We start from the raw sequence: 26,250 nt of genomic DNA on the forward strand, positions 1-26,250 counted from the left end.
TGGTTGTGCTGTTATTTTTTAAAATATTTTTTTATATAAAAATGTATTAAAATAATATATTTTTATGTTTTTAAATTATTTTTAACAACCATATATTAAAATGATATAATTTAAAAACATAAAAAAAATAAATTTTAACCACCCTACCAAACATAAACAAAACAACTATATATACTACTAGGTTAATAGACTGTAGGCAAATACTTAATACGATAAAGGTACACATGGGCTAATCTTTATTTATCTTTGAAGTCGCCCCATCCATGTCACAATGAATGTAAGCGAACTTGAAATTCAGTTTGTAATTCTATATTCTCGTGAAGAGTATTTTCAGTTTATGTTTTCATCAGCACTATTTTCTTTTTTTTAATAATTCTTCTTGATTGAAATGAACAATAAGGAACCCCAACACCTTCCCTACTAGTCAGTCTTTACTTGCAAAATGGGTTGAATCCAGCTGTCCGACGTGACAATGTTATTCAGTTCCATTCTTTATCTGCTCATCAAACGTACCACTGTACTATCAGTTGTAAGACTGTCACGCCGGCTGCTGTTGTTGCCCCCTCGCACTCCCTCGGATTCTACGGTGGTGGAATTTGACCCTGTTGACTGTGCTTAAAAAAAATTATTTTTTTTAGTTTTAATTAATTATTTTAATAAGTTAATGCCGAAAATAAAATTTAAAAATATTATTTAAAAATATTTTTAAATAAAAAATAACTTCTGATGTATTCTCAAAGAAGGCACGGAGATTTCTGAACTTTGGTGCACGCATTGAAAGGGGAAGTAGTTGATGTGTTTCAGTTGTCCCACATCGAAAGAGTGATAAGCCTTGTGGAAGCGAGGCGCTATAAATACTCGTTTTGCGAGTGGTGCCACTCGCAACGCCGGCTCTATATTGTGCGCAAAAATTTGTAGAGGGGAAATAGGCTGGCCGAGTGTTGACGCTGCTTACTTTGCAGAAATCGTTTGTCTGGGACTCCCTATTTGACCCACCTCTGAAATCTAGCCCAAGTTTATTTTAGTGAGTACTTTCCTGGCTTTGTCTCATTTTTTTTATGTAGGCCCTTGATTGTTAACGATAATCGGCCCAAAATGTTCTGTAACTGTCCTCGCTTTGTCTCCTTCTCTATTATCGAAGTTCTTATACACGTATATTTTTAATGAATAGATGCTACTATTTCAGTTTGAACTAGGTACATGGCAGGAGATCAAGACTTCTAAAACATTTGCTATCCTTGTTACCGGATTACGAGCAAAAGAAAACAAAAAAGGATTTATAGGACAAACTTCAATTCAACCAAAGAAGCAAGGAGAAGCCTTATTTTAACGGTGAAGCGTTTTTTCAGGTATGGATTAGGCAAAGCAGCTATCAGATAAATAGTTTCTTCAAATAAGTCATATAAGAATATCTTTTTTATATAAAAAAACAGAGTTGCTTTTTTTTTTGTTGTATTCCTTGGCGAAAGTGGTCCTTCCACCTATAACTAGCTTCGAATCGACTAGGAATTAAAAGCATTAATGCTAGTAGAAGAAGTCGACGGCCTTGTCTGCAACTGTGGAATCAAAGGTCAATACTCTCCACAAATGTTTTTCTTTTTTTAATCTGTGATCATCGTACGATGTGGATTGATGATGCTGCCCTTTTCTCCTTTGAGACATCAGCAAATGGGGGTGTTTTACTTTTGCGTTCAAAAATTTCATCCATCGATTTGGATTGTGGCTGTAAAGTGTAACCCCCGGCAGTAAGGATTAGGGGGTCCCAAATATATGAGAAGAATATACCGACGTCTATTGCAAACCAATCTGTATCCGCCACATCATCATGCACAATCTACAATTATATCAAAAAGAAATCTCAATGCGATAGGAGACGACCAAATCTCCAAATCATTGACATCCTGTTGGCAATGCAACGAGGGAATCCTTAGTAACGCTGACAACTCCGGGCTGGTGCAGTCTTCGAGCCTTGGCATGGTTTGCTAAAACATCTACGCATAGTTATGATACCCAGCTAATAAAGGTTTCAACTTTCATACCTAGTAATTAACAATCCAAGACATTACCTTTATAAACATAGTTACTAAACCTGACACCTATCAATGAGTAAACTTGATGACATGCATGCTCGGAACTTAACTTAGATTGAATTATTATTTTAATTGTTTTGAAAGTTCATTTCATTTGACCAAATCTGTGTGGGATCTAGTTGGGTTAACACCATAAAATTGTTTATAATTTTTTGTTCAAAATAATATTATTTCATTATTTTTTTTTTATAAAAAAAACATGGTTCTGAAATAGATTCAAGTTAGCTTGTCTGCAAACAAGTTGCTTTAGCAAACCTTTGGATCTTGGACCAAGAACCCGGACAGATTTTGATAACCATCCTTTTAAATATAACATAAGTTGAGAAAGACAATGAATAATTTATAAAAAAAAATATCAAGTACGTAATGAGAAATTAATATTTCTTCCTTTTTGGAACCAAACTCATAATGGTCATGGGCCTAAAATGTTTTTGGCCCATTTCCAAACCCTACTTTCTAAGCCCAAAAACATGTGTTGAGTCTTTCTTCTTCTTCTTTTTCGTTAATGTTTATTAATGTTTGTGTAAGAGATATTTTTTTCTATTAATATTTATTAATGCTTGTGTAAGAAATATTTTGTCTCTCATAAATGTTGTCATGGTGAAATTACTCTTTAGCCCCTCCGTCCAAGAAAAAAAAAGGTTTAATAATTATAAATATATCCTAAACTACTAGGTAAAGGGAAAGTTTTTCCTTGCATTAAAAAGATATAGATTTAGCACAAAAACAATCTAAATCTTAGAATTGAAAGCTCTTTAAGTGTATTTATCACTCTTTTTCTCTACAAAATTGTTGACTAAACATTGGAAAGTCCTTAAACACTCTAAAAGAGAATTTTTTACAATATCCAGAGATATTCATCAAGAAAGTTTACCTTAACATCGGAGAAATGAGTTATTTAAAAAGATACTTAACTAATATTTGATTCAACCACTAAAAATCCTTATTCTATAAATACTTTTTAATTTAACAATGCATCGAATAGGATGCATCGATGGAAGCCAAAACACTAGTTCATTTTGTTATGACAAACTGTAATATATCCTAAACTCTTGTGCAATCAACAACCCATGCATATAATCAAATAATTTGCTTTTCAAGCTTGCTTATAGAAAGTTGAGTGTTTTTAGTGATAAGCAGGTAACTAAAGAGGGGATTCTAGATCTAAAAGCATGCACTTGGAGGTAATAATACCTTCTTCCTTGTAAATCAGCCTATATTGAGTGTTCAGTAGCATTTTGATCATTCATATTTCCCCTGATTGTACACTCGCAGCTGAATTGATGCAGGCATGACCAGAAACAATTTCCTTTCTACAGACATGGAAAATGACATTACTCAACAAGTCGCTAGCATCAAAAGAATCTTACGTGCGCACTTCCAAGATTAGGTTTGTTCTTTCGTCTGTCTTCTTGTACGTACCACTTCAATGATAATGCTGAAGAAGCAGCTAGCTAGCAGCTTGTCATTAATTAAAGATTATCCATAGTATTTACCTTGAGCCTCGTTGATCTAAAAGGTGGTTTAAGAGAAGATACATGTGTGATAATACTCTTTCGCATAATCATTTTTTTAAGTCCAGCGGACTGCACCTTTTCCTTTCCTATTTAACGTGGTTGGATTGTCACATCTATGACATGGATTGATGAGTTGAATACGCTCACTCATATATATGATTATTTGAAACATATCTTTACGTAAAGCCAACCTGCTGCAGGGCTAGCTACCGTCTTCTTGCGCTGTATGGAGAAACTAAACAAGCAGCAATATGTACGAGACATTGCTGAGGGAGATGACATGCACGCATCATATCATATATAACTACAAATCGACTACAGCTTATAAATGGCAATTCATGACTGTCAATTAACAACATATTTTGTGCACTGGATTTTGAATGGTGCATACATACCAAGACTATAAAATAGTAGCGCTAGTAATGTCCTGTCAGCGAGTCATTTTATGTGTATCTTTTGTCGTGTAACAGCTAGCCGTGTTGCGGCAAATCAATAGTTACAAATTACTAAGCATATATAGAAGACGACAAAAGTTCATATATACAAGGGTCAAGGCCCATAATAATATTAATAGGGAAATTCATTGGATATGAAAGTTACTATTACCTCATCTTCTAACCCAATCCATGCTTGACACATCATCAAGCTCAATCTATACCATATCAAAATCTGGCTATCGGGTGTGTTGACATGGCAAAACAAGATCAAATAACAACAAAATGCGCACCCACCTCTAACTCAACATGCTGCCAATCTACCTTCTGTAGTTATCAGGGATCTTCCCTTTGGTTGGACCACACATGCATGAAAATTGCGTTGATTTTACACCCTCTAGGCATTAGTGTTCCGTACTCGGGGAAAAAATATGGAGAAAAATCATCATGAGGAAAGAGTTAGACATGCTGAATTTACTGAAGAAGAATACTCATACAAAAAATTCCCTCTTTCTTCTTTCCATGCCTTTTGCAACATATATAGCTAGCTGAGGTTTTTGTTCAATCGGCAAAGATATCGTGCCTAACTAGATGCTATGATGGAGTTGAGTGTAGGGACAAATGTTTTGGGAAAATATCTATGAGAAGCTAACAATTTCATATTCTTTTCGTGCACATATATGGTCTAATTTTAGCTGGTTTGTTGTGCCACAGCTTAATTGTCAATAAACTTTTTCAAGATGGAACGAGTTGATGGAACTAGATGATTCATGAACTAGAAGAGAATAGACAAACCTGTCAAGAACTCTAGCAACAAGACAGAAAACGTTGACGCATTGTACGTTTCCTAGAACTACAATATTTAAACAGGGTTTGTTTTTAATTATACATTGATTGTTATTGTTCTTTTGACGTTTGCCTCAAAAACAATTCCATACTCCTAAAAAATTGGCAATAATTGATCTTATTAACAGGAACAATGCATTTATCATCTGCAGAGAAGTGAATTTTCCTTATCTGATCAGTTGACACTGTATATGATGTTGTGCTCTGAACCCAGGTGCTCGGTGTTCATGATCAGAGAGATCAATTGGCGAAAGCACAACATCTAGCTACTTGTAAAGAAACTATATAAAGCAACAGAATAACAAGCCTGGCCCCTCTACTTAACAGAAAGACAAAGAAAATGAGCTGCAACATGCCATTGCGTACCCAATGCTAATTCTCTTTTCTTTCAATTTATTTGATAGAAAAATGCTACAGTTCAAATTGGCATCTTGGCGGGTGTTGGCCTTGCTGACAAATCAAGTCATGTCACGCTCAATGGTATGGGCAATTTTTGTTGGTCTTGAATCATCAGAGTACTAAAAATCTGAACTTCGGAGAGTAACCATGTCAATTAAAACCAAAGTAATGATCAAATTACCACCACCCTCAGCTAGCGCAACATTTACAGAGGCTGATGTTAATTACTAATTATGAATCCCTGTTTTAAGCATGAACAATAGGAAAAGATCAAGCATGGAAATATTAATGTCAAACATAAAGGGTGTGGCGTGGATTGAATGATCAAGGTACGTATATAGTATTATATTAGTATTGATCCTCGTGATCATCATGTTAATACATTCTGCTGGTAACATTGCATTTTTGGATAATTATTTATATATTATCATTTGGCTAGTATTAGAATTTAGAGGGAATCGATTGTCTGTCTAGAGAAATTCTCTAGATGGTGGTAAGGACCCACTTATCACGTGGTGAAGGACTGCCCCAAAAGCAATCCTACAAGACAAAGAAATGGTCATTTACATATCTCCTCTAATCCCCTCTCCACCAATTATCATCTATCCCCCACGTGGGATTGCTGGACCCATCTCCACTAGCTAGCATCCCTATTCCCTACACCTTATTTCCTTCGCTGTTGATCGCCTCCTATGGTATGATGCAATCATCTTTCCTTGTATTATATATATTGCACCACCAACCCAGACATTCTGCAGTTACATATTTGTTTTCCTGCAGTTCTTGCTTAATATTCTGCGTATATATATAGCACTGGTGTTTTGGATCAGGATCATGGGAGACTCATCTGCTTCATACATACACATGGTTAATCTTATAGAATATTTAGCTCAACGTTTTCTTCTTTAGTTCTCTTAGATTTTTTTTGCTTGGTCATCTATGTTGGGACTTGTTTGATTCATCCATTCTATTGACTGTTTCTGTTTCTGAAAATCTTGATTTTGCTGTTGATGGATTTATATGGTGATTAAATTTATAGGTGCAGCACCTTATAGAGAAGTGCCTGATCTTCAACATGACTAAAGAAGAGTGCATGGAAGCTCTCTCTAAACATGCAAATATCGAGCCTGTCATCACCTCCACTGGTTTGTAATTTCCCTAATTCTGTCCATTTCTACTTTTTCATCCTCTTCCCTTCAATCCTTGAAACCTTCACTTTGTAATATTAACCTAATTAATTATTAAGGCAATAGAGAAGGATTTGATACCAGATCACGCTCGTTTAACACAGATAAAAATTAAGTGGGTTCGTGTGTGTGTGTGTGTGTGTGTGTGTATTAAATATAATTCACTTTCTGTTACCTTGAAGATATGGTCATGTACTCTTTAGACTGATGACTACAAATAGAGCCTGGCCATGTCATGTACAGTAGGTCTAAAAAGTTTTAGTAAAAAAATCTGTTTAGTTATTTTTTCTTTATAGGTTTGAGATGAACTGTTTAATTGTTCCTTATAAAAAAATAGTTTTTAGCTATGATAATTACCAAAAAAGATTATATGTATAAGTGAGGCTATGATCTATATGTAAGCGTGCCTTAAAAGAGAAAAGCCAATCGATCCTGCCATACGAGCTTGCTCACAAAATTTAAGGAATTAGAATGTTTATACGAGTTACTTGATGTAATCATCTCATAGACTCATTCCAATATGCCTGATTGATCTTGGCTTTGATCTCAAAAACAAATAAGATCATGGCTTGTTTATCTCTTAAACAATCCAGAAATATATATATATATATATATATATATATATATATATAAGATCCTCTCTTGTTTAATATATAGTCACATAATCATCAAGTACATGCAGACAAACACAAACACTAGGATTTTTCTTACGTAAAAAGCTTATGCTACCTACGCATAAATATGTATATAGTAGCAGTAGTAATACATATAGCAATGGCTTGTATTTATGCAGTGTGGAAAGAATTAGAGAAAGAGAACAAGGAATTCTTCGAGGCCTATGCTCAATCGAAAAGCAAGGATGACAGAATGTCCGAGGAAGAAACCAGTCGAGTGATTCAGAGGATGATCTCCCAACAATCAGAATCAGAATCCTCTAAAAATCATGATCCAGATGAATAAAGATTAATTAATGATGTATTAATTTTTCCATGAAAGCGATCGATCCCTCGATCTCCTTATCATGTTCGGTGTTCGGGCTGGTAGTTTTGCCTTCCCTCAAAACTCTAATCCGACCAAAACACAAAAGGAAAAAAAAAAAAAAAAAGTTATCTCGAAGTCTTATTGCGGTCCCTGTATTTGTGAATTTAATGCAGAAAACCACGGTCCGTTGCTTCCATGGTCCTCCTAGCCACAAATAAAATCATGTATTGTGCTGTCTGAAACAAATTAAAGACAGCACCAACTATTTAATTAGGGTGTATATAAGAATATATCATAATTGTATTCGGATCCAAGAATATTCATCAATGTAATCAGTCGATCAGGGGCTCTTATGTCATGTATATTTCTTGTTATATTGTATATAATTCATGTGGTTGAAGCATGGATTTGTCTTCTTGACCGGAAAAAGAAATTGTCTTTTTGGATTTGTTCATGAGCCAAACCAGGTTAAGACCGGCTTGTCTTAGACCGGAGGGCCTAGCCTTGGCTTGGCATGACTCTTCAGGCTAATTCCCATGTTTACACACACACACACACTGTTGATGTATGAATTTGTCTTTTTGGATTATTTTAAAAGAATTGTCCTTTTGAGCCTAGAGGTATGTAGGGGAAGGGAGACATACTTACATGGTTTTAGAACCCCCACCTGAGCAGGAGTTGTCGACCTAATTTTTTTAATAAAAAAAGAACGAAAATAATATTATTATAATAAAAAAACTTAAAGGTTAATAACTGAGCCAGATATCAAGTTATCAAGTCATTTATGTTTTTTTAATTTTTTCAAATTAAATTAGTACATACCTTGAAATAGTTGGATTCTAAATTAATTCTCGGTTTTAAAACTATAATTATTAGTATCTAATCTATCACTTTTTACTGTTTATATTTGTTTGTGAACTAAATAAAAAGAGTGTTTAGGATAGTGGTAGATGTTATTTTAAAAAGTGATTTTAGTTTAAAAATATATAAAAATAATATTTTTTTAAAAAATTTATTATTGATATTAGCATATTGAAATTATTGAAAATTATATATAAAAAAATTATTTAAAATAAATAAAACTTTTCAAAACTCCGTGGCAAAACACCCCTTTGTGAAGACCGGCTCATCTTAACCCCTTATTTGGTGGGCCCAAACCAGGTGTGGCTCTTCAAGTTACTTTCTTGGTTTGCCCTCCAAATTTTTACCTCCCAACCTACCGTGCATGATTAAAAAATTGTTATTATGTTATATATACTAAAGATAAAGATGATTAATTTTTATTTGATTCGGTTTTTATTAAAAAAATTAATTAAATTTATATTTTTAAAAAAACTGAAATTAGTTTAAAACAACCGATTTCGGTTCGGTTTGGTTTTTTAGAACAAAAACCGGTTCAAATCAATTTGGCTCGGTTTTGGCTCGGTTTTTTTCGGTTTCGGTTCGGTTCAGTTTTTTTGGTTTCAGACTTATAAAACCGAAACCAAACCGAACCGGTCAGTTTTTTCAAAATTTTAATCGGTTTTTTTTCACGGTTCGGTTTTTTCAATTATTTTTTTCCAGTTTTCTCAATTTAATCAGTTTTTCAGTTTTTTTACTCACCCCTAATAAATACATTATCCATAACTATATATAAAAAGGAATTCCATAAAAATTATTGATGGGATATTATACTTTTAATATAATACTATAATATATACACATACACACTACTATTTATAAGTAAAGTGAATCTCATATTTAATTTAGAAAAAAAAATATTGATAGATCTTCTTAAAAAGAAAATTATTAATTTCTAGAGATAGGCTGTTTTTAAAAATGAATTATAAAATATATTTTTATCCTTTTTTAATTATTTTTTATTTATACATCATATAAAACCATAAATAATATTAAATAAAATATTCTAATCACTCCTGAAATATTACATACTATACTAGTATTTTTTTATTTTTTGGTAATTATTATTTCGAAGTGTTATATATATATTTACCCTAACTATTAATTATTAATTCTTGAATAATAATTCAATTGTGTTCCTAATTTTTAATTAAATAAAATTATAAATTGTATTATATGGTTGAAAAGATATTTTAATTATAATCATCAAAATATAAAATTTATATTCATTTATAAATAATTCTAAACATTATTGAAAATTAGAGGAAAATACTATAAATTAGTTAAATAATCCACGTGCAAAGTACGTGTCAAGAAACTAGTTAATTAAAAAGGGATCCATTTACACATGTAAGAGAGAAGGGTTCTGCTCAATTTATTGAAAAAAATATATGCATTAGACCACCGCTTCCCTTTGCCAGCGGGCCTCGTGTTTCTCATTCATATATAGTTTGAGCACCCCGCCTCCAAAACTAATGCAATAAATAAATATATGCATTAATTAATTAGTATATTTTTTTTAATATAAAAATAAGGTTTGAATATCTTTTAAGTTATAATTTATTGGCTTAATTAATTAGTATTAATAAAAAAGCGAATCATCACAGAGCATACCTTAATTAATTACTCCCAAATCCTATAATATTAACTTATTATCCTATATAGTTTTCATAACAGCAGTTCAAATACTAGTAGTCATAAAAAGATTTAACGAAACTCCTGCGTTTCTATAAATTTTATATTTTTATTTATTTCTTTTTAATTTTAATTAACAAAACCATTAGTCATGCGATGAATGCCGAATCATATGTATGCATGCATAGGTGTCTTTCGCCATGACCTGATTCTAGTCAGGGGGACTTGTCTGTATATCCAAATTAACCAATGGTTCGAACCACTTTTTTCTTCTTCTTATCTATACGTGTATCATCTCCAAATGAATCTAGCTAGCTAGCTATCCAGGGAAGGATCTGGGATTCAGAGATAAGAGGAGGAGACGGAGAAACTTTCAAGAAATACAGGAGGCCCCCTTCTCCTCCATGTAAGTTGATCCGCCCTTGTATGTATCAATATACCATCACTGTTCACTTGTTTTTGGTTTATTGAGCATTCCTGGACTTGTTATAAGTGTGTGATTTGCAGAAAAAGGAATATATACTCAAAGAATTGATGCTTTAGATTGAGCTCTTCATTCTCTGCAGATGAAATCAAATTGTGCAAAATTGATGAACTGCAGAACCAGTTCAACTCTATTGCTACAACGGTAAAAGCTTTTAAGCCCTTTTTACCTGTATTCACACCTTGACAGAAGCAAACAATGCGGCAGGTCATATGGTTTGGCCAAGCAGAGTCTGGACAGAATTGATGGTTTTGTAGCCTGGTTTTGATCTAGTCTATCTCTTGTATTTCTTGCTTCTGTTTCTGCTTTGTACGCCATTATCTTGTATCCTATTAATAAAGCCTGGTTTAGCTTGTTCAGCATAACGGACTCCTCTACTCTCAACTATTCGCCATGCGAAATATGATGCTGCTAATTTTGCAGCATTATGTTTGGGTGCCGCAGAAGTTTTGGTGAGACCTTGCATATATGAATTAATGACTGCACAACACGTACACTGGAAACTTAATTGGATTTATTCACCTGGAATCCATGGCTACATGGGGTGCCATATGGTGTTGTGCCATTTCCATCAAATGGAAAATCTCAGTGGGGTAACGCAGTCCAACTTCATTAACAGAGCTGGTCAAGGCCTGTATCTAGCATTTAAATGCATGCCTGCCAATGGCATTGCACAATCAACGTTTCCGTTTTGGTAAAACCCAATCTCTGGCTTCCTAGCTGAGTTTGAAAAAAGCATTTGGGCACACCTTCCAAACTCCTAATAACATTTCAAGGACAGCCCATTTGTTATCAATGTATACCTATCATGAAGTTGCAGAACGTCCTCACATTAAAAACGAAAATAAAAAACAAAACAACACAAAACGGAGCAAACTAACAGAATGGACATTAGCCAGTGCTCTCATAACAAAACAACAGAAACGCGTTGCTAGAAAAATACAATGCCAGCCATTTCACATTGATAGGTTAATAGATTTTATTAGATGATAGAACACACAGCAACCAGCTTGGTTTTAAAATGTCTGACATACACCAGGCTCAACTTTCTTTAACTTTCTTTCTTTCTTGCCCTTTTCTGATAGAGAAGGCTAAAGCACAGTACATAACCAGATTCTGATAGCTTATAATTTGGAACGAATTCATGCATTGACCTTTGGCTCCCATCCAGCAATGATATGTTCCTTAGCAGCCTTCGTCTTCTCGAAAGATTCATGGGAGAACAGCAACTGCAAAGGAAGAGCAGAGGGATTTGTTAATCAGCTTCCAACTTCACCAATTAAGGGGAGATTTGGATTCTGTATTTCTATTGACCTGAATCATAATAGTTCAAAACAACAAAAATTCAAAAATAAAATAACCCCATCCAAATCACATTTCCTTCAGTCAACCAGTAATTTGAAGGAGATGTGATGTAAAATACCTCTAGCTCTATTCCAAATTAACTGGACCTAAAAGCTAGCATGATAAAGTTCTCTCCCAAGGTACTGTAGCACATTAATTATCATAGAGCATTTCACTATAATGATTTTTTTTTTATCTTGTACACAAAATACATGAATATCAAAAGGCCCTCGTGAGTTCCTTAAAGCTGTAAGGCTAATGCATGCTATTGATGCTATCAATAGCATTTAATCATAGGAAAGCAAAGTTCTTCAAGTTGGTTTACTTCCATGAAGAAACCTAATACAACCGAATCATAAGCACCTCGTGAACCACAGTTGATTTGTAAATCTAAAACCCCAAGAGCTCTCTTCAGCTGACGCAACATAATAATTCCACCTGGGAATTGGATAAACAAATCTTGAATTGCTACTCTTCTTGAAGTGCAAAGAATATAGATACATTTGGTTGCCAGGAAAAGGGCATCACGTGCCAAACCTAACCTGTCTACATTATAAGATCTGGCAAAACTCAGGCTTGTACGACTCAGCCACATCCCTGCAGGAGACCTGGCTGTGCACTTCCAATCCTAATGCAGGATGATGTGACCAATCAAATAGCTACCACTAACATCACGGTATTCTATGAATCTGCCCGAGCCTCTGCACAAACTTTGACAAGAAAGAGGGCATCTTCATAGAAGTATAGGAACTTAATTTTATTTTTCTTTCCGCTAGTTCTATCTCTAAAAGTATCTGATAATTCTCAGGCACATTAAGCCCCCCATGTCATACACCCCAATAACGAATAAGATATTCCTGATAATTTGCCCAAGAAGTGAGATGAATGAATCAAATTCAGAAGCATCACTTCTCAGGGTCTCAGGCGGAGCATGAGGCTACTGCAACGTCCATCAAGAATATCAAGAATATCATTTTATTTTCCGGTGCTAAATTTTCAAGAATATCATACCCCTTGATATAGTAGGTCATGCATCAACTGGCACAAGTAATGCAAATTTCCAAACAAAAAAGGTCGATCAAACTTGAAGTGTATTTCAATAAGGTTCAAGTCATTAGCAAACTTCAGTGTTCTCTTAATAATCCACACTTGAATCTCAATATCAAACCCATAGAAGCGAACAACTTCAAAAGATCAGGTCACCCAGGGTATGAATGTAGTTTAAAAACCTACCATCTCATATGAATGATGAGAATCATGACCAAGAGAGGGGAAAAAAAGGAAACGGGAAAGGGAGAGTTGAAATATCCACGGCTAGTTACCTAAACAAGGGATTTCCCAAGCATAGATGAAAACAGCTTATCAAAGTTTTAGATCCATCATTTAATTTGTTTAAGTCATATATATGAAACAAAAAACAAGGTGCATATTAACAGGATAGCCCAAAAAAAGAAATGAGTACCTTTATGTAGTTGAGGACATGTGTCAACTTGTCAGGGATAGTCCAGTTCTTGAAATGGGCAAGAGCAACCTCAAGATGGTAAAGCTTCGGAGCCAAGCTCAAATCTACAGCAGTGATCTTTTCTCCAGCAATGAATGGACCCTGATAACAAGCTCCAATAAATTAGTTTATATTTCAAAACTAAACTGCAAAGCAGAACCATAAATTCTTCAAAGACATGTCTGTGTTTCAAATCTATATGTACGTGTGCTTTAAGATGATCATCCAACGCCTTCAATTCCTCAAGCAAAGCCTGCTCAGTACCATCGTTGGGATCCTTGCTCTTCAAGAACTTGACGAAAGATGGGAATATCTTTGAGCCCCTGTAGTTCCACGTGGTTTATATAGCAACCAAGTTAATGATTCAATCCTAGAACTTTCTGTTAATAACCATCTAGAAACATCCAAAGACAACCTCAAGCATATATCAGCTAGCTGTTATTGTAATTAGAAAACATCCGAAGAATAATGTATCCTTGGAAGAAGAATTTTTTTTTTTTTATTAAAAAAAAAATGCTACGAGTATGCAAGATGTTTTGACGAAGATTTTACCATGAAATGAGAAAAACAATGCGAGAGATATGAAGAAATTTCACACTCTGCCAATTAACTTCTCAAGGATCCATTTCCAAATAAACAGTGAGAAGAAAGCACCGTAACATTAAGCACAAAATACAAAATAGAATCGATTTGCAAACGATATCTATCTTGCAATTTCAGCAACTTCCCATATTTTCCCATATTCACATCAGTCAGTGAATCTCGAGCTTGAGTATGAAACTACGCTATTAAAAAACATCTTTCTCCCCCTGCTCACCTGTTATTTATTGTGACAATAGAGCTTACGTTCTAAGAAGAAAATGGTACTTCGCTTTGCACCCTGCCCCATTTCTATGTAAAACAAATCTCAGAAAACTACCACATCCACGTTCAAACTAGTGGAGACGGTCATGGAATGAGAAAGATGCTTACACAGAGGCAAATTCCGGAGGAGTGGCAAGAGAGGGCTCAGGGTATTTCTCCTCTAAGATCCCAACAATCACATCAGAGTCTGAGACCCATTTGTCATCAAATTTCACCACTGGAACCTTTCCTTCCGGGTTTACCTCCAAGAACCTATCAAAATAACAACCATCTAAATGTTAATCCATCATAGCACATAAAAGCAACAAGCATTGCACATGCATTTTCCATGTCTATTCAACGTGTTCATATCAAGTAGGTGTACTCTGGTCAATAAAAGTTCTATTAATCCATAGTTTATGATACCAGTTGTTATCAATGATGTGCGATCCTCTTTGCACATTAAACCTTCATTTCATATCTGAATTTATATATGAAAAAATGATCATGCCCTCCTAGAACATTTTTTAACAGTTTATTCTGCAGTGGATAACGAAGTCAACAATAACCTTCATATTTTGGAAGTACAGTTTCTTCTTAGGCAAATACTAATCGCCCATACACATGTGAAACACACGGTTACACACACATGGTGACAGCAAAAACAACAGCTATAAGTAATCCAACACAACAACTAAAAAAAAGCCTCAAAATACCATATCTAGCCAACAAGCCATGCACACAACAGGAACCCATTTTCTCAGACGCTTGAAATGAACAATGAGACTTGTAAGGAATTTTCTTCTCTTCCAGAGTCAAGAGAGCTCTCTGGCTAAATGGGCCTAAAACAACAAAAGGATGCAAACTTTAACACAAGCATGCAAAGTTCCCATCAAAACCCAGATCCAAAATCACAACCAAATGACACCCAAAAAAAAAAGCAAAGAGAACTTACAGGGTGAACAGACAGGACCAGTGAGACATGGGCATACGTCATGCTTTGTGGGGTTGAGGATAATGTTATCATATTCTGGTTTGGGAAGACGTGTTAAATGCGAGTTATTTACAAAAAGGTTGTCTTTTGATCCAGAATGTTCTTGCCTTTTTGCCACTCATTTATCCTCCTTAATTTCTTTTCTATACCTTCAGATTTCTGATGTGAGTTTTTCCTTCTTCAATCCCGTTTTTAATTTTGAATTCAAAATGATAGAAACTTACAGCGTGTTTGGCAGTGTGATTGGAAATATATTTTAAATAATTTTTCGTATTAAAATACATGTTAATAATATTTTTTTATTTTTAAAAAATTATTTTTAACATCAGTACATCAAAATGATCCAAAACATATAAACCATATTAAATTTTAGCAAAAAAAAAATTTAAATTTTTTGGGAACGCCGATTGAACCGCGTTCCCAAACGCTTCCTTAATATGATTAACGTGGTTTGACCGAGTCAAGAACTGAGTTAACGGGCGAACCCATTGACCAAAGTAGAACCCAGTAAAAAACCAGTAATTTTAAGCAAACTCGTGTTGATCCTTACTTAAAATATTCTTTTGATTCTTACTCTCCTGATCCCTGAGTCTTATCACGGGTATATCTTGTTTTTGGGAGCAAAAACTTTTAAGGGAAAATAAAAATTGTCAAGCCGTTTGATTGTGTTTCCTTTTCAAGCCGTGAGAAGGGATCCGATGAGTGATGATTAATTAGGTTTTGCACATTTTTCTTTCCGGGTTATTTTTAATATGTGTATTTTTAAGTATTTTTTATTTAAATATATATTTAAATAATATTTTTTTTATTTTTTAAAAATTATTTTTTATATTAATACATTAAAATAATTTAAAACATAAAAAAATATTTTTAAAAATAAAAAACAAACAGTGCTGGCTGGCAATCAGGAAGCAGCAGTAAAGACTAAAGACAGTTCACCAAAATGAATATGGTCGTCTTCCCGGATATGTTCTTGGTGGTGTCAAGATTCTTTTATTGATCACAGGATAAAACACGTGTTATCAACCTTGTCAGGTGAATTAATTGGAGGTTTTGAGCGTGACTTGATAACGAATCATGTTTAAAATATATTAAATTCATTTTTTTTAATATTTTCAATCACACATCTGACTGTATTATGTCTCCTTTGTACTTTCTAGTTAGTTTTTGAATTTTTTTTTGATTTGGTCCGTGGAAATTATGTTGTTTCGGTTTTATACTGGTTTTATATTTTGAGATTTGTTTTGAATTGCACTGCTCTCGCATGTACGAAATGATAAAAAATGTCTGACATTAAATAAAATATTAATTTTATAAATTATAATTTAAGGTTATTCTTGATATAAAAATTAAAAGAAACAACGTCCATGATCACATAACCTTTTTTCCATGTGCATGGTTTAAGTAATTTTTGGTATTGCGTTTCGAAAATATAATTTATAATAATTAATATGTTTTTTATGTTTTCATATTATTTTAATGTGTTAATGTTAAAAATAATTTTTTTTTAAAAAAAATATTATTTTAATATGTTTTAAAATAAAAAACACTTTGAAAATCAATCACTACCGTACTTTTAAATACTTTCTTAAAAAGCACGAGTAAACTTCATTTTAATCATTCGATCTTATTTGATTGATATTAAATTTAATATTTTAATGTTTTGATCCTTGAATGTTAGTATATAATATAAAAGATTATTGAAAAAATAAAAGGGAGAGAGGAGGAGTATGTTCAACCATGTTCCAGTCATATAAGGTTTAATCTTAGATTCAATAAATTAATTATTTTCTTCAAAATGCTAAAAAAACATAGAAAAAACCCGTGATTTTAAAAAATAACATTCCCGTTTATTTTCTGAAAAGTAGTTTTTTTTTTGGAAAGTGAATTCCGAGAAAGTGAATTATTTTCTAATGTGTTGGTAGTGTAATGGAAAATAAATTGGAAAACATTTTTCAGTGTTTTGTTATGTCATGAAAAATGAGCTGTAAAATAACTTATTAATATTTTATTTTTCTCAAATTTATTAAAACAACGAGGAAAAAATCTTACAAATTAAAAAATTAAACGAGAATGAAATTGAAAAAAATATAATTTCATAAATCATCTCAAATAAAATAAATAATAATCAAAATAATAGAGATCAAATCTAAAAAATAAAAAAAATAAAAGATGAAGAAATTAAAATAATAATAATTAACATTTCATAAATTATTTCAAATAAAATAAGTAACAATAAAAAAAAATAAGGATCAAATTTGATACATAAAAAATTTCAATAAAAAAATAACAAGGAAAAACCAAATAACAATTATAAAAACCCAAAGTTAATATAAAAATTAAATTTTAAGAGATGAAATTGAAAAATAAATATTCAAAACAAAATATATATAGCAATCGAAAGTTCGAGGATTAAATTTGATATAATCAGCAAATAAAATAACATTTCTAAATTTTTCATAACTTTCAGAAAGTGTTTTCCGCCCAAATTTTTCAGGAAAACACTTTCCTTAAATTCAGGCCAAATTTTTCTTTGATTGAAAAGTTTTTTTCATTGATTAATTTTTTTAATAGCAAACAAATATAAAAAAATTTTAAAAATAATTTTTCAAAAAATAAATTTCGAAAAACAACCATAGCATCATATAACATCATGAATAAAGGGATCCACAGGGAAATTTGGGAACATTGTTGGAGAATCTGCCTATCTGTCCATTTTCGGCCACGTATTCCTTCCTACTCGAGGACGTCAAAAAGCAAACAATGAGAGTGATGGGGGCTTTCACGACGTTCACTCTTTATTACAGTGGGGATGTCTCGTTCCCCTCGAAGGATCGACCATATCATCTACTTTTTTGATTTTTTTTTTTTTGCTTGTTGTGGTGACTGTCTCTTTCGTTCATCTTCTTCTCTGTCTTTTCTTCTTCTTTTGTTACTAAGCATTCTGCTAGATCGCTCGAACAATCTTCTCTCCGAAAGTCACAAATCCATTCATTTAATGATAATGATCGGCAAGGATTTTAACTACGGATTGCTATTTTTATAATTTCTTTTGCCAGCTCAGTTTCCCTTCACGAGAAAAAGGAAGCTACCATGATAAGAGAGCCACTTTTCACCTTTTAAGGGCCCGGAGATTTCTTACGGCGGAGATATCAACTAGCCACCCACAAGGGCTGTGCTTTGCTTTTGTTAGGAAAAAAAAATACCACTCACTCACCCATTGTTATTAAATCAAGATTAATTTGACGGGTTTACTTGGGATTCAATTTAAGTTTAAGTTATAAAGAAATTAGGTATGAATTGACCGTTTCAATCAGAATGCAATTTAATTTTTAAAAAAACTTCTTTTTGATTGTATGGGTTAACAAACTGGGTATGTTTGTTTTTTAATTTTAAAAAAATTTGAAATATTTTTATTTTTTTTTCAAATTAATATTTTTAGTGTTTTTATATTATTTTGATGGGTTGATGTCACAATTAATTTTTTTAAAATAAAAAATATTATTTTAATATATTTTTAAATAAAAAACACTTTAAATAATAGATCGCTATTACATTATCAAACATCCCAAAACCCATAAAATAACCTTGAACCGGGTGACATTGCAAGCTGAGCGTGTTTGGGAGTGTGGTTATGATTGTTTTTCATTCTAAAATACATTAAAATAATATTTTTTTTTTATTTTTTTAAAATTATTTTTAATATCAGCACATTAAAATGATCTGAAAACATAAAAAATATATTAATTTAAAACAAATTAAAAAAATTAATTTTTTTTAAAAGCGCTTTTAAAACGCAATGCTAATCCGAAGTTTTAGAGTGGGTTAAGTATGAGAAACCACCCAAATTCAAGGGCTCGGCCCTGGTTTGAACGATGGACTCAGAACTTGAAAGCCCACTTGCCACCAGGTCCAACTACCAGCCACGTAATCAATCATAACTTGGCGCCCTCATGGCTCGTGCAACGGAAACAAAAATAAGAAGATACCCTGATCTTGTCTCAGTTCACATGCAAATCACTTGCGGATGTTTTGCCGCGTTTTCCGTTGACCACAAAAAATACTCCTATTTGTCGATGTTTCTCACTATTTCCACATCCAATCCTTCTAAATCCAATACTAACTGGAATATCACTCTGCATGTGTTTTTTTTGGCACGGTATTGTAAAAAACAGCACTGATAAAATTAATGCTGTTTTAAAGATTTATTTTTTCTGAAAAGAATGGACTATGATTTAAAGTAGAAGTATATTAACAATTTTTTTTTGTTAATATTATCTAAACGCATCTATACCTTCCATTTTTGTCGGATTTAGCTTAAAATGTTATCAAAATCAATCTTTAATTAAAAATTTTATTTTTTAATCTCCCTAAATTAAAAAAATCTGGGTACTCCGAACTCCCAAGTGCAGTATATCTGTAAGAAGCAAAAACAAGAGTGAGAGTAGCCATCTGCTTTATCATTCTGGCGCGAGGTTCGCGAATACGTTGTTAGAAAAGCGCGCGTAAATCCACACAGTGACAAAAAACCGAACCCACTTATTTCTTTCGATGATGCTTCTTTAAAATAATTAAATATTGAATAGAAAAATCAACAAATTAATAATTAGATCCTGTCTCAATCATTTCTAATTTTCTATTAATTAACTTCAACATCTCTCTCCTTTTTTGATTTCTTAACGTCTCTCCACCCACATTTATTTAATTTAATTACTATAATCTTATCATTTGCATCTCTGATGATCTAATTTATATATAAAAAATAATTGCTACTTTTATTTTAGCCGACCATTTGTGATTCTTCTGCATGACTTCCATTGCTGTTGACCTAAACTTCTCTCTTTCTCTTCTTTCACTCCAAACTTTTATCCAGCATGGCGGCGTGTCTTTTCTTGCTTCATTTCTAATCAGGATTATCATTGAGCGTGACTTAAAGATTTTGTTTTTCTTTTAAAAGAAGAGATTTTGATTGAATTCATCGCATGCTAAGGAGAAATGAAGTAATGGGTATCGAATGATATCCAAGATTGGTATCAAGATTCAAAGATCTCTTCAAAAAGGTCATTCCCCCCCTCTTTTTTGTTTAATCAAATTCGGGGTTTTTGTTCTTGTGTTGTTTATGGGGTGTTTGTAATGATTTTGATTTTTTGCGTGTACTTTTGCTAAACTTATTGATTTTGTTTCTAGTGGAATTTAATAGTGATGTTCTGTGGTAGTGGCATCAAGATCATTTGGTTTTTGTTTTGTTCTTATTGATGCTTTGAGATCAATGGTTTTTGCGTATCACATCTTCTTATTATGGCAGTTTGTTAATTCATAGGTTTATTTTTTTGTTTTACTTTTGAAAGCTGTGACCAAGTCGTAATGATGACGGTATGTTACATTTACTCAACCACTTTACACTTGTTTCTATGTTGTTCTAATAATTGCTTGCCAAAGAAAACTGTTTTTAATGATTCTGTTTCTGCATGCTGATTGCCTGTGCTGCCACTTACTAGTATCTTGTATTTGATTGAGATTTAGTACTTGGGTTTCCAGAGACTCCTTTTCGGCTTCATGGACTGATCACAAAAGGCTGTGATTTGGATTCACTGACTGTTTTTTAGAAGAAAAAAAAATCCTTTCTTTATTTCTTAATGTTTTTTTTTCTTTCTTTATTCCTTGCGGGGATGGTAGATATGGTCTAAAGGTTATGATGTTTCCAGTATAGGGCTTTTTCAAAAGTTAAATCCAATTTTTTCATTTTTTGTTTACTGATCTCCCGCAACTGTGTTTAGGGTTAGCTTTCATTTTTACGTGCTGTTTCCCTATCTTTTTGGTTGTTTGTGATTCTTCTTTCCTTGTTTGTTTTCTCTTCTTTCGTTTTGCATTTCATTTTCCAAATATATTCTCTTTGCATATTTGTTGTTTTTTTATAAAATCATTTCCAGGAAGCAATAAGGGTTTGAATTCCTGGAAATGGTCTGAATTTGGCATCTTATATCAGTTTTTGCTCCAGGAGTTACTCTAGAGTAAGTAGCTATTGCTGTTTTGATTTTGTGCAGAATTGTTCTTTAACTTTGCACACCTAGGGAGTTACTCTACAGTAAGTAGCTATTGCTGTTTTGGTTTTGTGCAGAAGTGTTCTTTAACTTTGCACACCCAGAATACAACAACATGAAAATTAGAGGAAAGAAAATAAATCATGAAATAGTTGTCCTGGCATTTGAATAATTTTATTTCACCTGATTTGGTATTTCTCTTTGATTTGATTGGTGCGGTGGCGTTGTTTTAAATTCTAGAGGGCTTGAATTTGCAGTGTTAACTTCAAGTGCCCAAAGTGAGGTCAATGGAAATGAAACCTAAACAAATCACAGAAAGTGTGATTGCAAAATTAATGGGTCTTGATGAACTGCCACCCCAGCAGCCTGTTCAAAAGAAACCAAGAGTGCTCTCTGAGAATTATCTACGAAGAGTTTCTTCTATAGGTGTTAGAGAGAAAAATTCAGAACCTAACTCATGTAGGTTGAGTAGTGAAGAGCAGAAAGATCATATCGAAGTCTTCCAAATATTAGAAACATTAAAGAGACACAAGCACCGTAGCATGTCAGTTGAAAAGAGAAAAATACGTTCAAGTTCCCCAGGGGCAAAGGTGATGTTTAGAAGGGAGGAATTCAAGCAATCGACAGATGTTTCAGAGGATATGAAGCTTCAAAGTTCAAAGGAATGTCATGATGCACAGGAAGTTATTGATTCAAAGACTGATAATTTTCCAAAATATTTCCAGGAACCAGAGTTCACCAAGAAAGCAAATAATCTGCAAGGCATCCCTCATTACTTGCAGCCAGGGCTCATTACATTTGTAAGGCCATTGTGTCCTTCTGACCGCAGAGATATTGGCAGGAGCAGGAAATTTTGGAGGCCAAGTGAACAAGGATATGCAAGGAAAATTGAAGATGGCCTTGGGACATATTCCTGCAGAAAACTTGGCCTTGACGTTGCTAATGAGTTTCTTGGATCACAATTGGATTTGAATGATGGGTCATGCCTCCCCACTACCAGGATTGTTGTTCTGAAACCAAAGCCAGGAAAGGCACATAATGCTGGAAGATATTTTTCATCTACCGGTGCTATTGAGGTTTTTCATTCAGTTGATAGGAATCATGAAGAGATTCTCAACGTTCAAAATGAAAACTTGTATGCTGAAGTGAAAGAAAGGAAGAAGATGGACTGTGACTCAAGACCTGCAAGGTCGAGGTCTAGGTTTTCAAAGCAAATAAGCAGAAGAATGGGGCATGGTATAAACAGCATTTCTACTAAGGCACAGGCGTCTGAAATCAGGGGTAGTGACAACTTGCCTAAAGAGTCTGAGTTGATGATACCTTCTTTGCCTGTTTTTTCTGATAGGAAGAACCAATTTCACTGTTCAGATGAGCCATATCTGGCCAGGGAAGCCAAGAAACAAATCTCTGAAAGATGGAAGACGACCAAAAAGTTTCAGCAGGTTGAACTAGTTAGTAGGTGTAAAACCTTGGGTGAAATGCTTGCCATTCCTGATTGTGAAGCAAGGCCAAAACAATTTGCTTGCAATCCTGATAACTATGATCAAGTCGTTCCTGACAGTGGAGGTGTGAACTCTAATACTCCTTTAGGCACAAGAAGCCTGGAATTTCGGGATGGTGGGCATGTCAGAGACTTACCAAAATCCAGATCTCTTCTTGTGAATTTTAATACAGTTGCAGGTCCTAAAACCATGACCAGACATAAATCTCTTCGAAAGTCCAGCTGTATGATTTCTCCATCAATTCCTCATCTGGTGTCAGAAAACAATCATTCTGCAGATGCTGTTTATGCTCTTCAAAATGAACTGGAAAACAAAATTGAGGTGAGCAATTCACATGGCCGAAGTTCCTCATTTCTCGGTTCATCTGGACAAAACTATCAGACCTTGCAAGATCCTTGGGTGACACAGGGGGGGCACAAGAATGAAGGCAGTGATGGGGATCTATCTGAAAAGAATTATGAAGTTTGCAAATCTTCAATGAGCAATATTTCTTCAACTAACGTGGTAGTTAATTCACCGGCTGATGCAGAAATTGCAGTTCCAAAGAGGTCCCTGTCATATCACGAGTTGCTTGAATTGGAACCTAACAATTGTGTCTCGCTAGTAAAAGATGAATATTCTTCTCGAGACCCACCTACTTCAACTCAGCAGGTATGATTCATTGTTTTCCTTGACACCTTGAAATTTCATTAGCCAAATTTTGCAGATTCTTAAATGTAATTTAGCTGCTGCATTTATCTGGAAACATAACTATCTGCATCTTTCCTCATGCTGTGCAAATTGCAATGGAAAATTTATAGTAACAAGTTCTACATCTTCAGAAATAATATCCACTACTAATGACCTCAGCTGTATGTTATGATGCATGTAACTGATATTAGCATTCATTGTTGGTATTTAAGAAAAGATTTCTAGGAAAAGTGTTTGTTTGTTCCTTCCCGAACTTAGAAAAGTGTCATTCTCATCGAGCTAGTGAAACTCTCTTGCAAGTTGGAGTATAGACTCCGAAAGCCACATTGATTCATCATATGTTCTGTTACATTAACATGTTGGGGGAAGTGGTTGCATATTCCTGACAACTGGGGTATAAGTTTCCTGGCCTCTTATGATTGTTATCCTGTTGGGACGTTTCTAGTTTTTAATGAATTATTTACTTTGTTGAAATTCTGAAACTTTTGTATTTGTTATGGTTTTATTTTTCACGTGTTTTATCTCTTTTCTCCTATGTTGCTTACAATGCAGTGCAGGAAGAAATGAGGATATGCAATCGATAACCAAAATGATTTTAACCAGGATGCAATAAAGACATCATTTCCAGATTTTATTAGTCATACACTTAAATGAAGCTCACCTATGATTTTAACAGATGCATATATGAATATTTTAGTCATCCTTAATAGTTTATTTTATTCACTTGATTTATTACCTTTTTCTTTCTTTTTTATAATTGTTACGATAAAATTTTGAAGGCTCTTTCTTATTAGGAATTATATAATAATGCTGCAGGATATATCCAATGGAATCTCTGAGATAGAGTCTGTTTCTTCACACTGCTCCGGCACCGACGGAGACCCGGAATCTTTGATGAGCATTGAGGAAGCTTATCAACCTAGTCCAGATTCTGTACTGGAACCATTATTCAAGAAAGAGATTTCATCTACCTCTGACTGTTTTGAGAGCGTCCATGCTTCTTTACATGGTTGGTGCACTGGATCTGCTTCTTTAGAGTTGCACAGATTCTCTTTCTTTTAAGTTTTTTTCCTTATCTCTTTCCTTGTCTTTTGATCTACCCGTGGTTCCTAGGTTTACAGTCGCATCTTGAACTTATGAAGTCGGAGGCATCAGAAACATACTCAGAAGGATCTGGCATGATGGTTTCTAGCGATGAAGATTCTGGGGAAGGAGGATCAATGGATGACTCTGATGAAAATGACAAGACGAGATTTTTCAGAGCTGAAGAGAGTAGGGATTTCTCCTACCTGGTTAATGTATTGTCCGAGGCAGGTTTTGACAGTAGGAACCTGAAAATGGGCTTTGATTCGTGGCACTCTCAAGAATACCCGGTTAGTCCTCTTGTCTTTGAGACCCTTGAGAAAAAGTTTGGTGAGCAGACATCTTGGAAGAGGTTTGAAAGGAGGCTCCTGTTTGATCGTATAAATTCAGGGCTGATTGAGATTCTACAGCCATCCATGGGTGTGCCGACATGGACAAAACCTGTAGCAAGAAGGTTTAGTTTTAGTATGGGCCAGGAGATGATTGAGGAGGAGTTATGGATGTTGCTGGTTGCTGAGGAAAAGGAAGCCAGCAAGGAGTCTGGAAAGGTGCTGGGGAAGGATGACAAGTGGTTAGAGTTGAGTGATGATGTTCAGATCATCGGTATAGAAATAGAAAATTGTTTGATGGACGAGCTGGTTGCAGATGTTGTTAGCATGGAGAGTTTCTGAAAGGCTGGGAGCATTACTATATTGTTATCAGAATTCCTCGAGAATATTTGGATAGTCTATCAGAATTCCTCGAGAATATGTGGATAGTCTGTCTGTATTGTTAAAAATCCAAAGAAAAAAAAGAAAAAACAGTGAAGAGGTATAGGGACTAGGGAGGTAGTAGTGTCTTTCGCTTGTTCATGTTTGAACAGTAGGGGAGAGGCATATGTAGGTACAATTTTGATCTAGGTGTGAGGCTTGAAATTGGTTTTGGAGATTGCAGTGAGCATTCAAGTTTTTTTTTTTTGCTTGAGTAAATTTTTTCTGTATCAAATTCACGAGCCAATTTTCATGATGTATTGAATTCATTCTTCTGTGGAAGTTTTTGTTTTTGAAGTATCAGGTTCTTTCATTCCTGTGAAATGAAAAATGTGATATTGTTTTTTTTTATCTTCAGTGGTGCGTGATATACCCTTGTGAGTTGGTGTAGTAGCCTACTCTTAAAGAACATGAGTTGCCTTACTGTTTCTGATGATTAATTAGTCCGTTTACAGAATAATGTTTTTAATCTGATATCGGTGGTCTTCGCGTTTAGGATAATTGAAAGAGATTTCATTTTTCATTTCGATAAATCAAGTAGCCCAATTAGCATTATGGTTATCTAACTAACACCAGATTAAGAGATCTTCGTTGTATTAATTCAGTAAACTGTATTCTAAAGATGATTTATCTCTCAACCGAAACCAGGGGATATATGTTTACTGGGATACTCTAAATATTAGTCTCTTTATCGTTTACCAGCTTGCATCCCCGCTTTGATTTGAAAGGAAGAGAATGATATATGTTTTGCTTACATCTGCACTAAGAGGTTTTGAGTTTTAAAATCGGATTTTCTGAAGGCAGAAACCGGAAGAGCTCCCTCTTGCATAGTTCTGATGGACTAGTAAACGAGGGGAAAATTTTATGGTGAAATAATGTATCGATTGTTGATGATTAGGTATGCAACAACTCCACTGCCAGGTCCAATAATGCATATAGAGGTTTAAGTTTCCTTCACAATCCCAACCATTCCTCTTGTTCCACTTTCTACACCTGTTCACACACAAACAGTTAAAAAAGTTCTCAGCAA

At 33.9% G+C, this 26,250-nt stretch overlaps 3 protein-coding genes and 3 long non-coding RNA genes across 9 annotated transcripts; 4 read left to right on the plus strand and 2 right to left on the minus strand.

Moving 5' to 3' along the window:
• The first annotated feature begins 864 nt into the window (after positions 1-864).
• On the plus strand, positions 865-4,202 carry LOC112328852 (uncharacterized). Of its 2 annotated transcripts, none has more exons than XR_002984074.2 (5): positions 865-1,024; positions 1,187-2,023; positions 3,231-3,274; positions 3,366-3,480; positions 3,808-4,202. It is a non-coding gene; the product is annotated as an uncharacterized LOC112328852 (long non-coding RNA). The 2 variants fall into 2 exon arrangements; XR_002984075.2 differs by having other exon boundaries at positions 3,380-3,480.
• Positions 4,203-5,044: 842 nt separating this feature from the next.
• On the plus strand, positions 5,045-7,812 carry LOC18102740 (uncharacterized). 2 transcript variants are annotated; one of them, XM_024609895.2, is made up of 3 exons: positions 5,045-5,615; positions 6,326-6,431; positions 7,267-7,812. In XM_024609895.2, the coding sequence occupies exons 1-3, from the start codon at positions 5,607-5,609 to the stop codon at positions 7,431-7,433; spliced, it is 282 nt and encodes a 93-aa protein (XP_024465663.1). In that variant the 5' UTR covers positions 5,045-5,606; the 3' UTR covers positions 7,434-7,812. The 2 variants fall into 2 exon arrangements, with proteins under 2 accessions (XP_024465663.1, XP_006378740.1); XM_006378678.3 differs by lacking the exon at positions 5,045-5,615 and adding an exon at positions 5,988-6,153.
• Positions 7,813-9,475: 1,663 nt separating this feature from the next.
• On the plus strand, positions 9,476-10,838 carry LOC112328990 (uncharacterized). Its single transcript, XR_002984402.2, has 2 exons — positions 9,476-10,395; positions 10,497-10,838. It is a non-coding gene; the product is annotated as an uncharacterized LOC112328990 (long non-coding RNA).
• A 504-nt stretch (positions 10,839-11,342) lies between these two features.
• LOC7489598 (glutathione S-transferase DHAR2) lies at positions 11,343-14,460 on the minus strand (the record flags this gene model as incomplete). Its single annotated transcript, XM_052456496.1, has 4 exons — positions 11,343-11,702; positions 13,280-13,420; positions 13,524-13,641; positions 14,291-14,460. Coding segments are annotated over 4 exons (516 nt in total), but the record flags the coding sequence as incomplete, so codon positions are not given.
• On the minus strand, positions 11,725-13,273 carry LOC112328991 (uncharacterized). Its single transcript, XR_002984403.1, has 2 exons — positions 12,360-13,273; positions 11,725-12,255 (listed from the first exon to the last, which is right to left on the minus strand). It is a non-coding gene; the product is annotated as an uncharacterized LOC112328991 (long non-coding RNA).
• A 5,358-nt stretch (positions 14,461-19,818) lies between the features above and the next one.
• On the plus strand, positions 19,819-25,571 carry LOC7458611 (uncharacterized). Of its 2 annotated transcripts, XM_002315213.4 has the most exons (4): positions 19,819-20,215; positions 21,454-23,349; positions 24,205-24,397; positions 24,502-25,571. In XM_002315213.4, exons 2-4 carry the CDS (start codon positions 21,484-21,486, stop codon positions 25,140-25,142), a joined length of 2,700 nt encoding a protein of 899 aa, XP_002315249.4. In that variant the 5' UTR covers positions 19,819-20,215; positions 21,454-21,483; the 3' UTR covers positions 25,143-25,571. The 2 variants fall into 2 exon arrangements, with proteins under 2 accessions (XP_002315249.4, XP_052312614.1); XM_052456654.1 differs by having other exon boundaries at positions 19,819-23,349.
• The last annotated feature ends 679 nt before the right edge of the window (positions 25,572-26,250 follow it).

The sequence above is a fragment of the Populus trichocarpa genome, chromosome 10 (genome assembly GCF_000002775.5).
Source record: "Populus trichocarpa isolate Nisqually-1 chromosome 10, P.trichocarpa_v4.1, whole genome shotgun sequence".
Taxonomy (NCBI): domain Eukaryota; kingdom Viridiplantae; phylum Streptophyta; class Magnoliopsida; order Malpighiales; family Salicaceae; genus Populus; species Populus trichocarpa.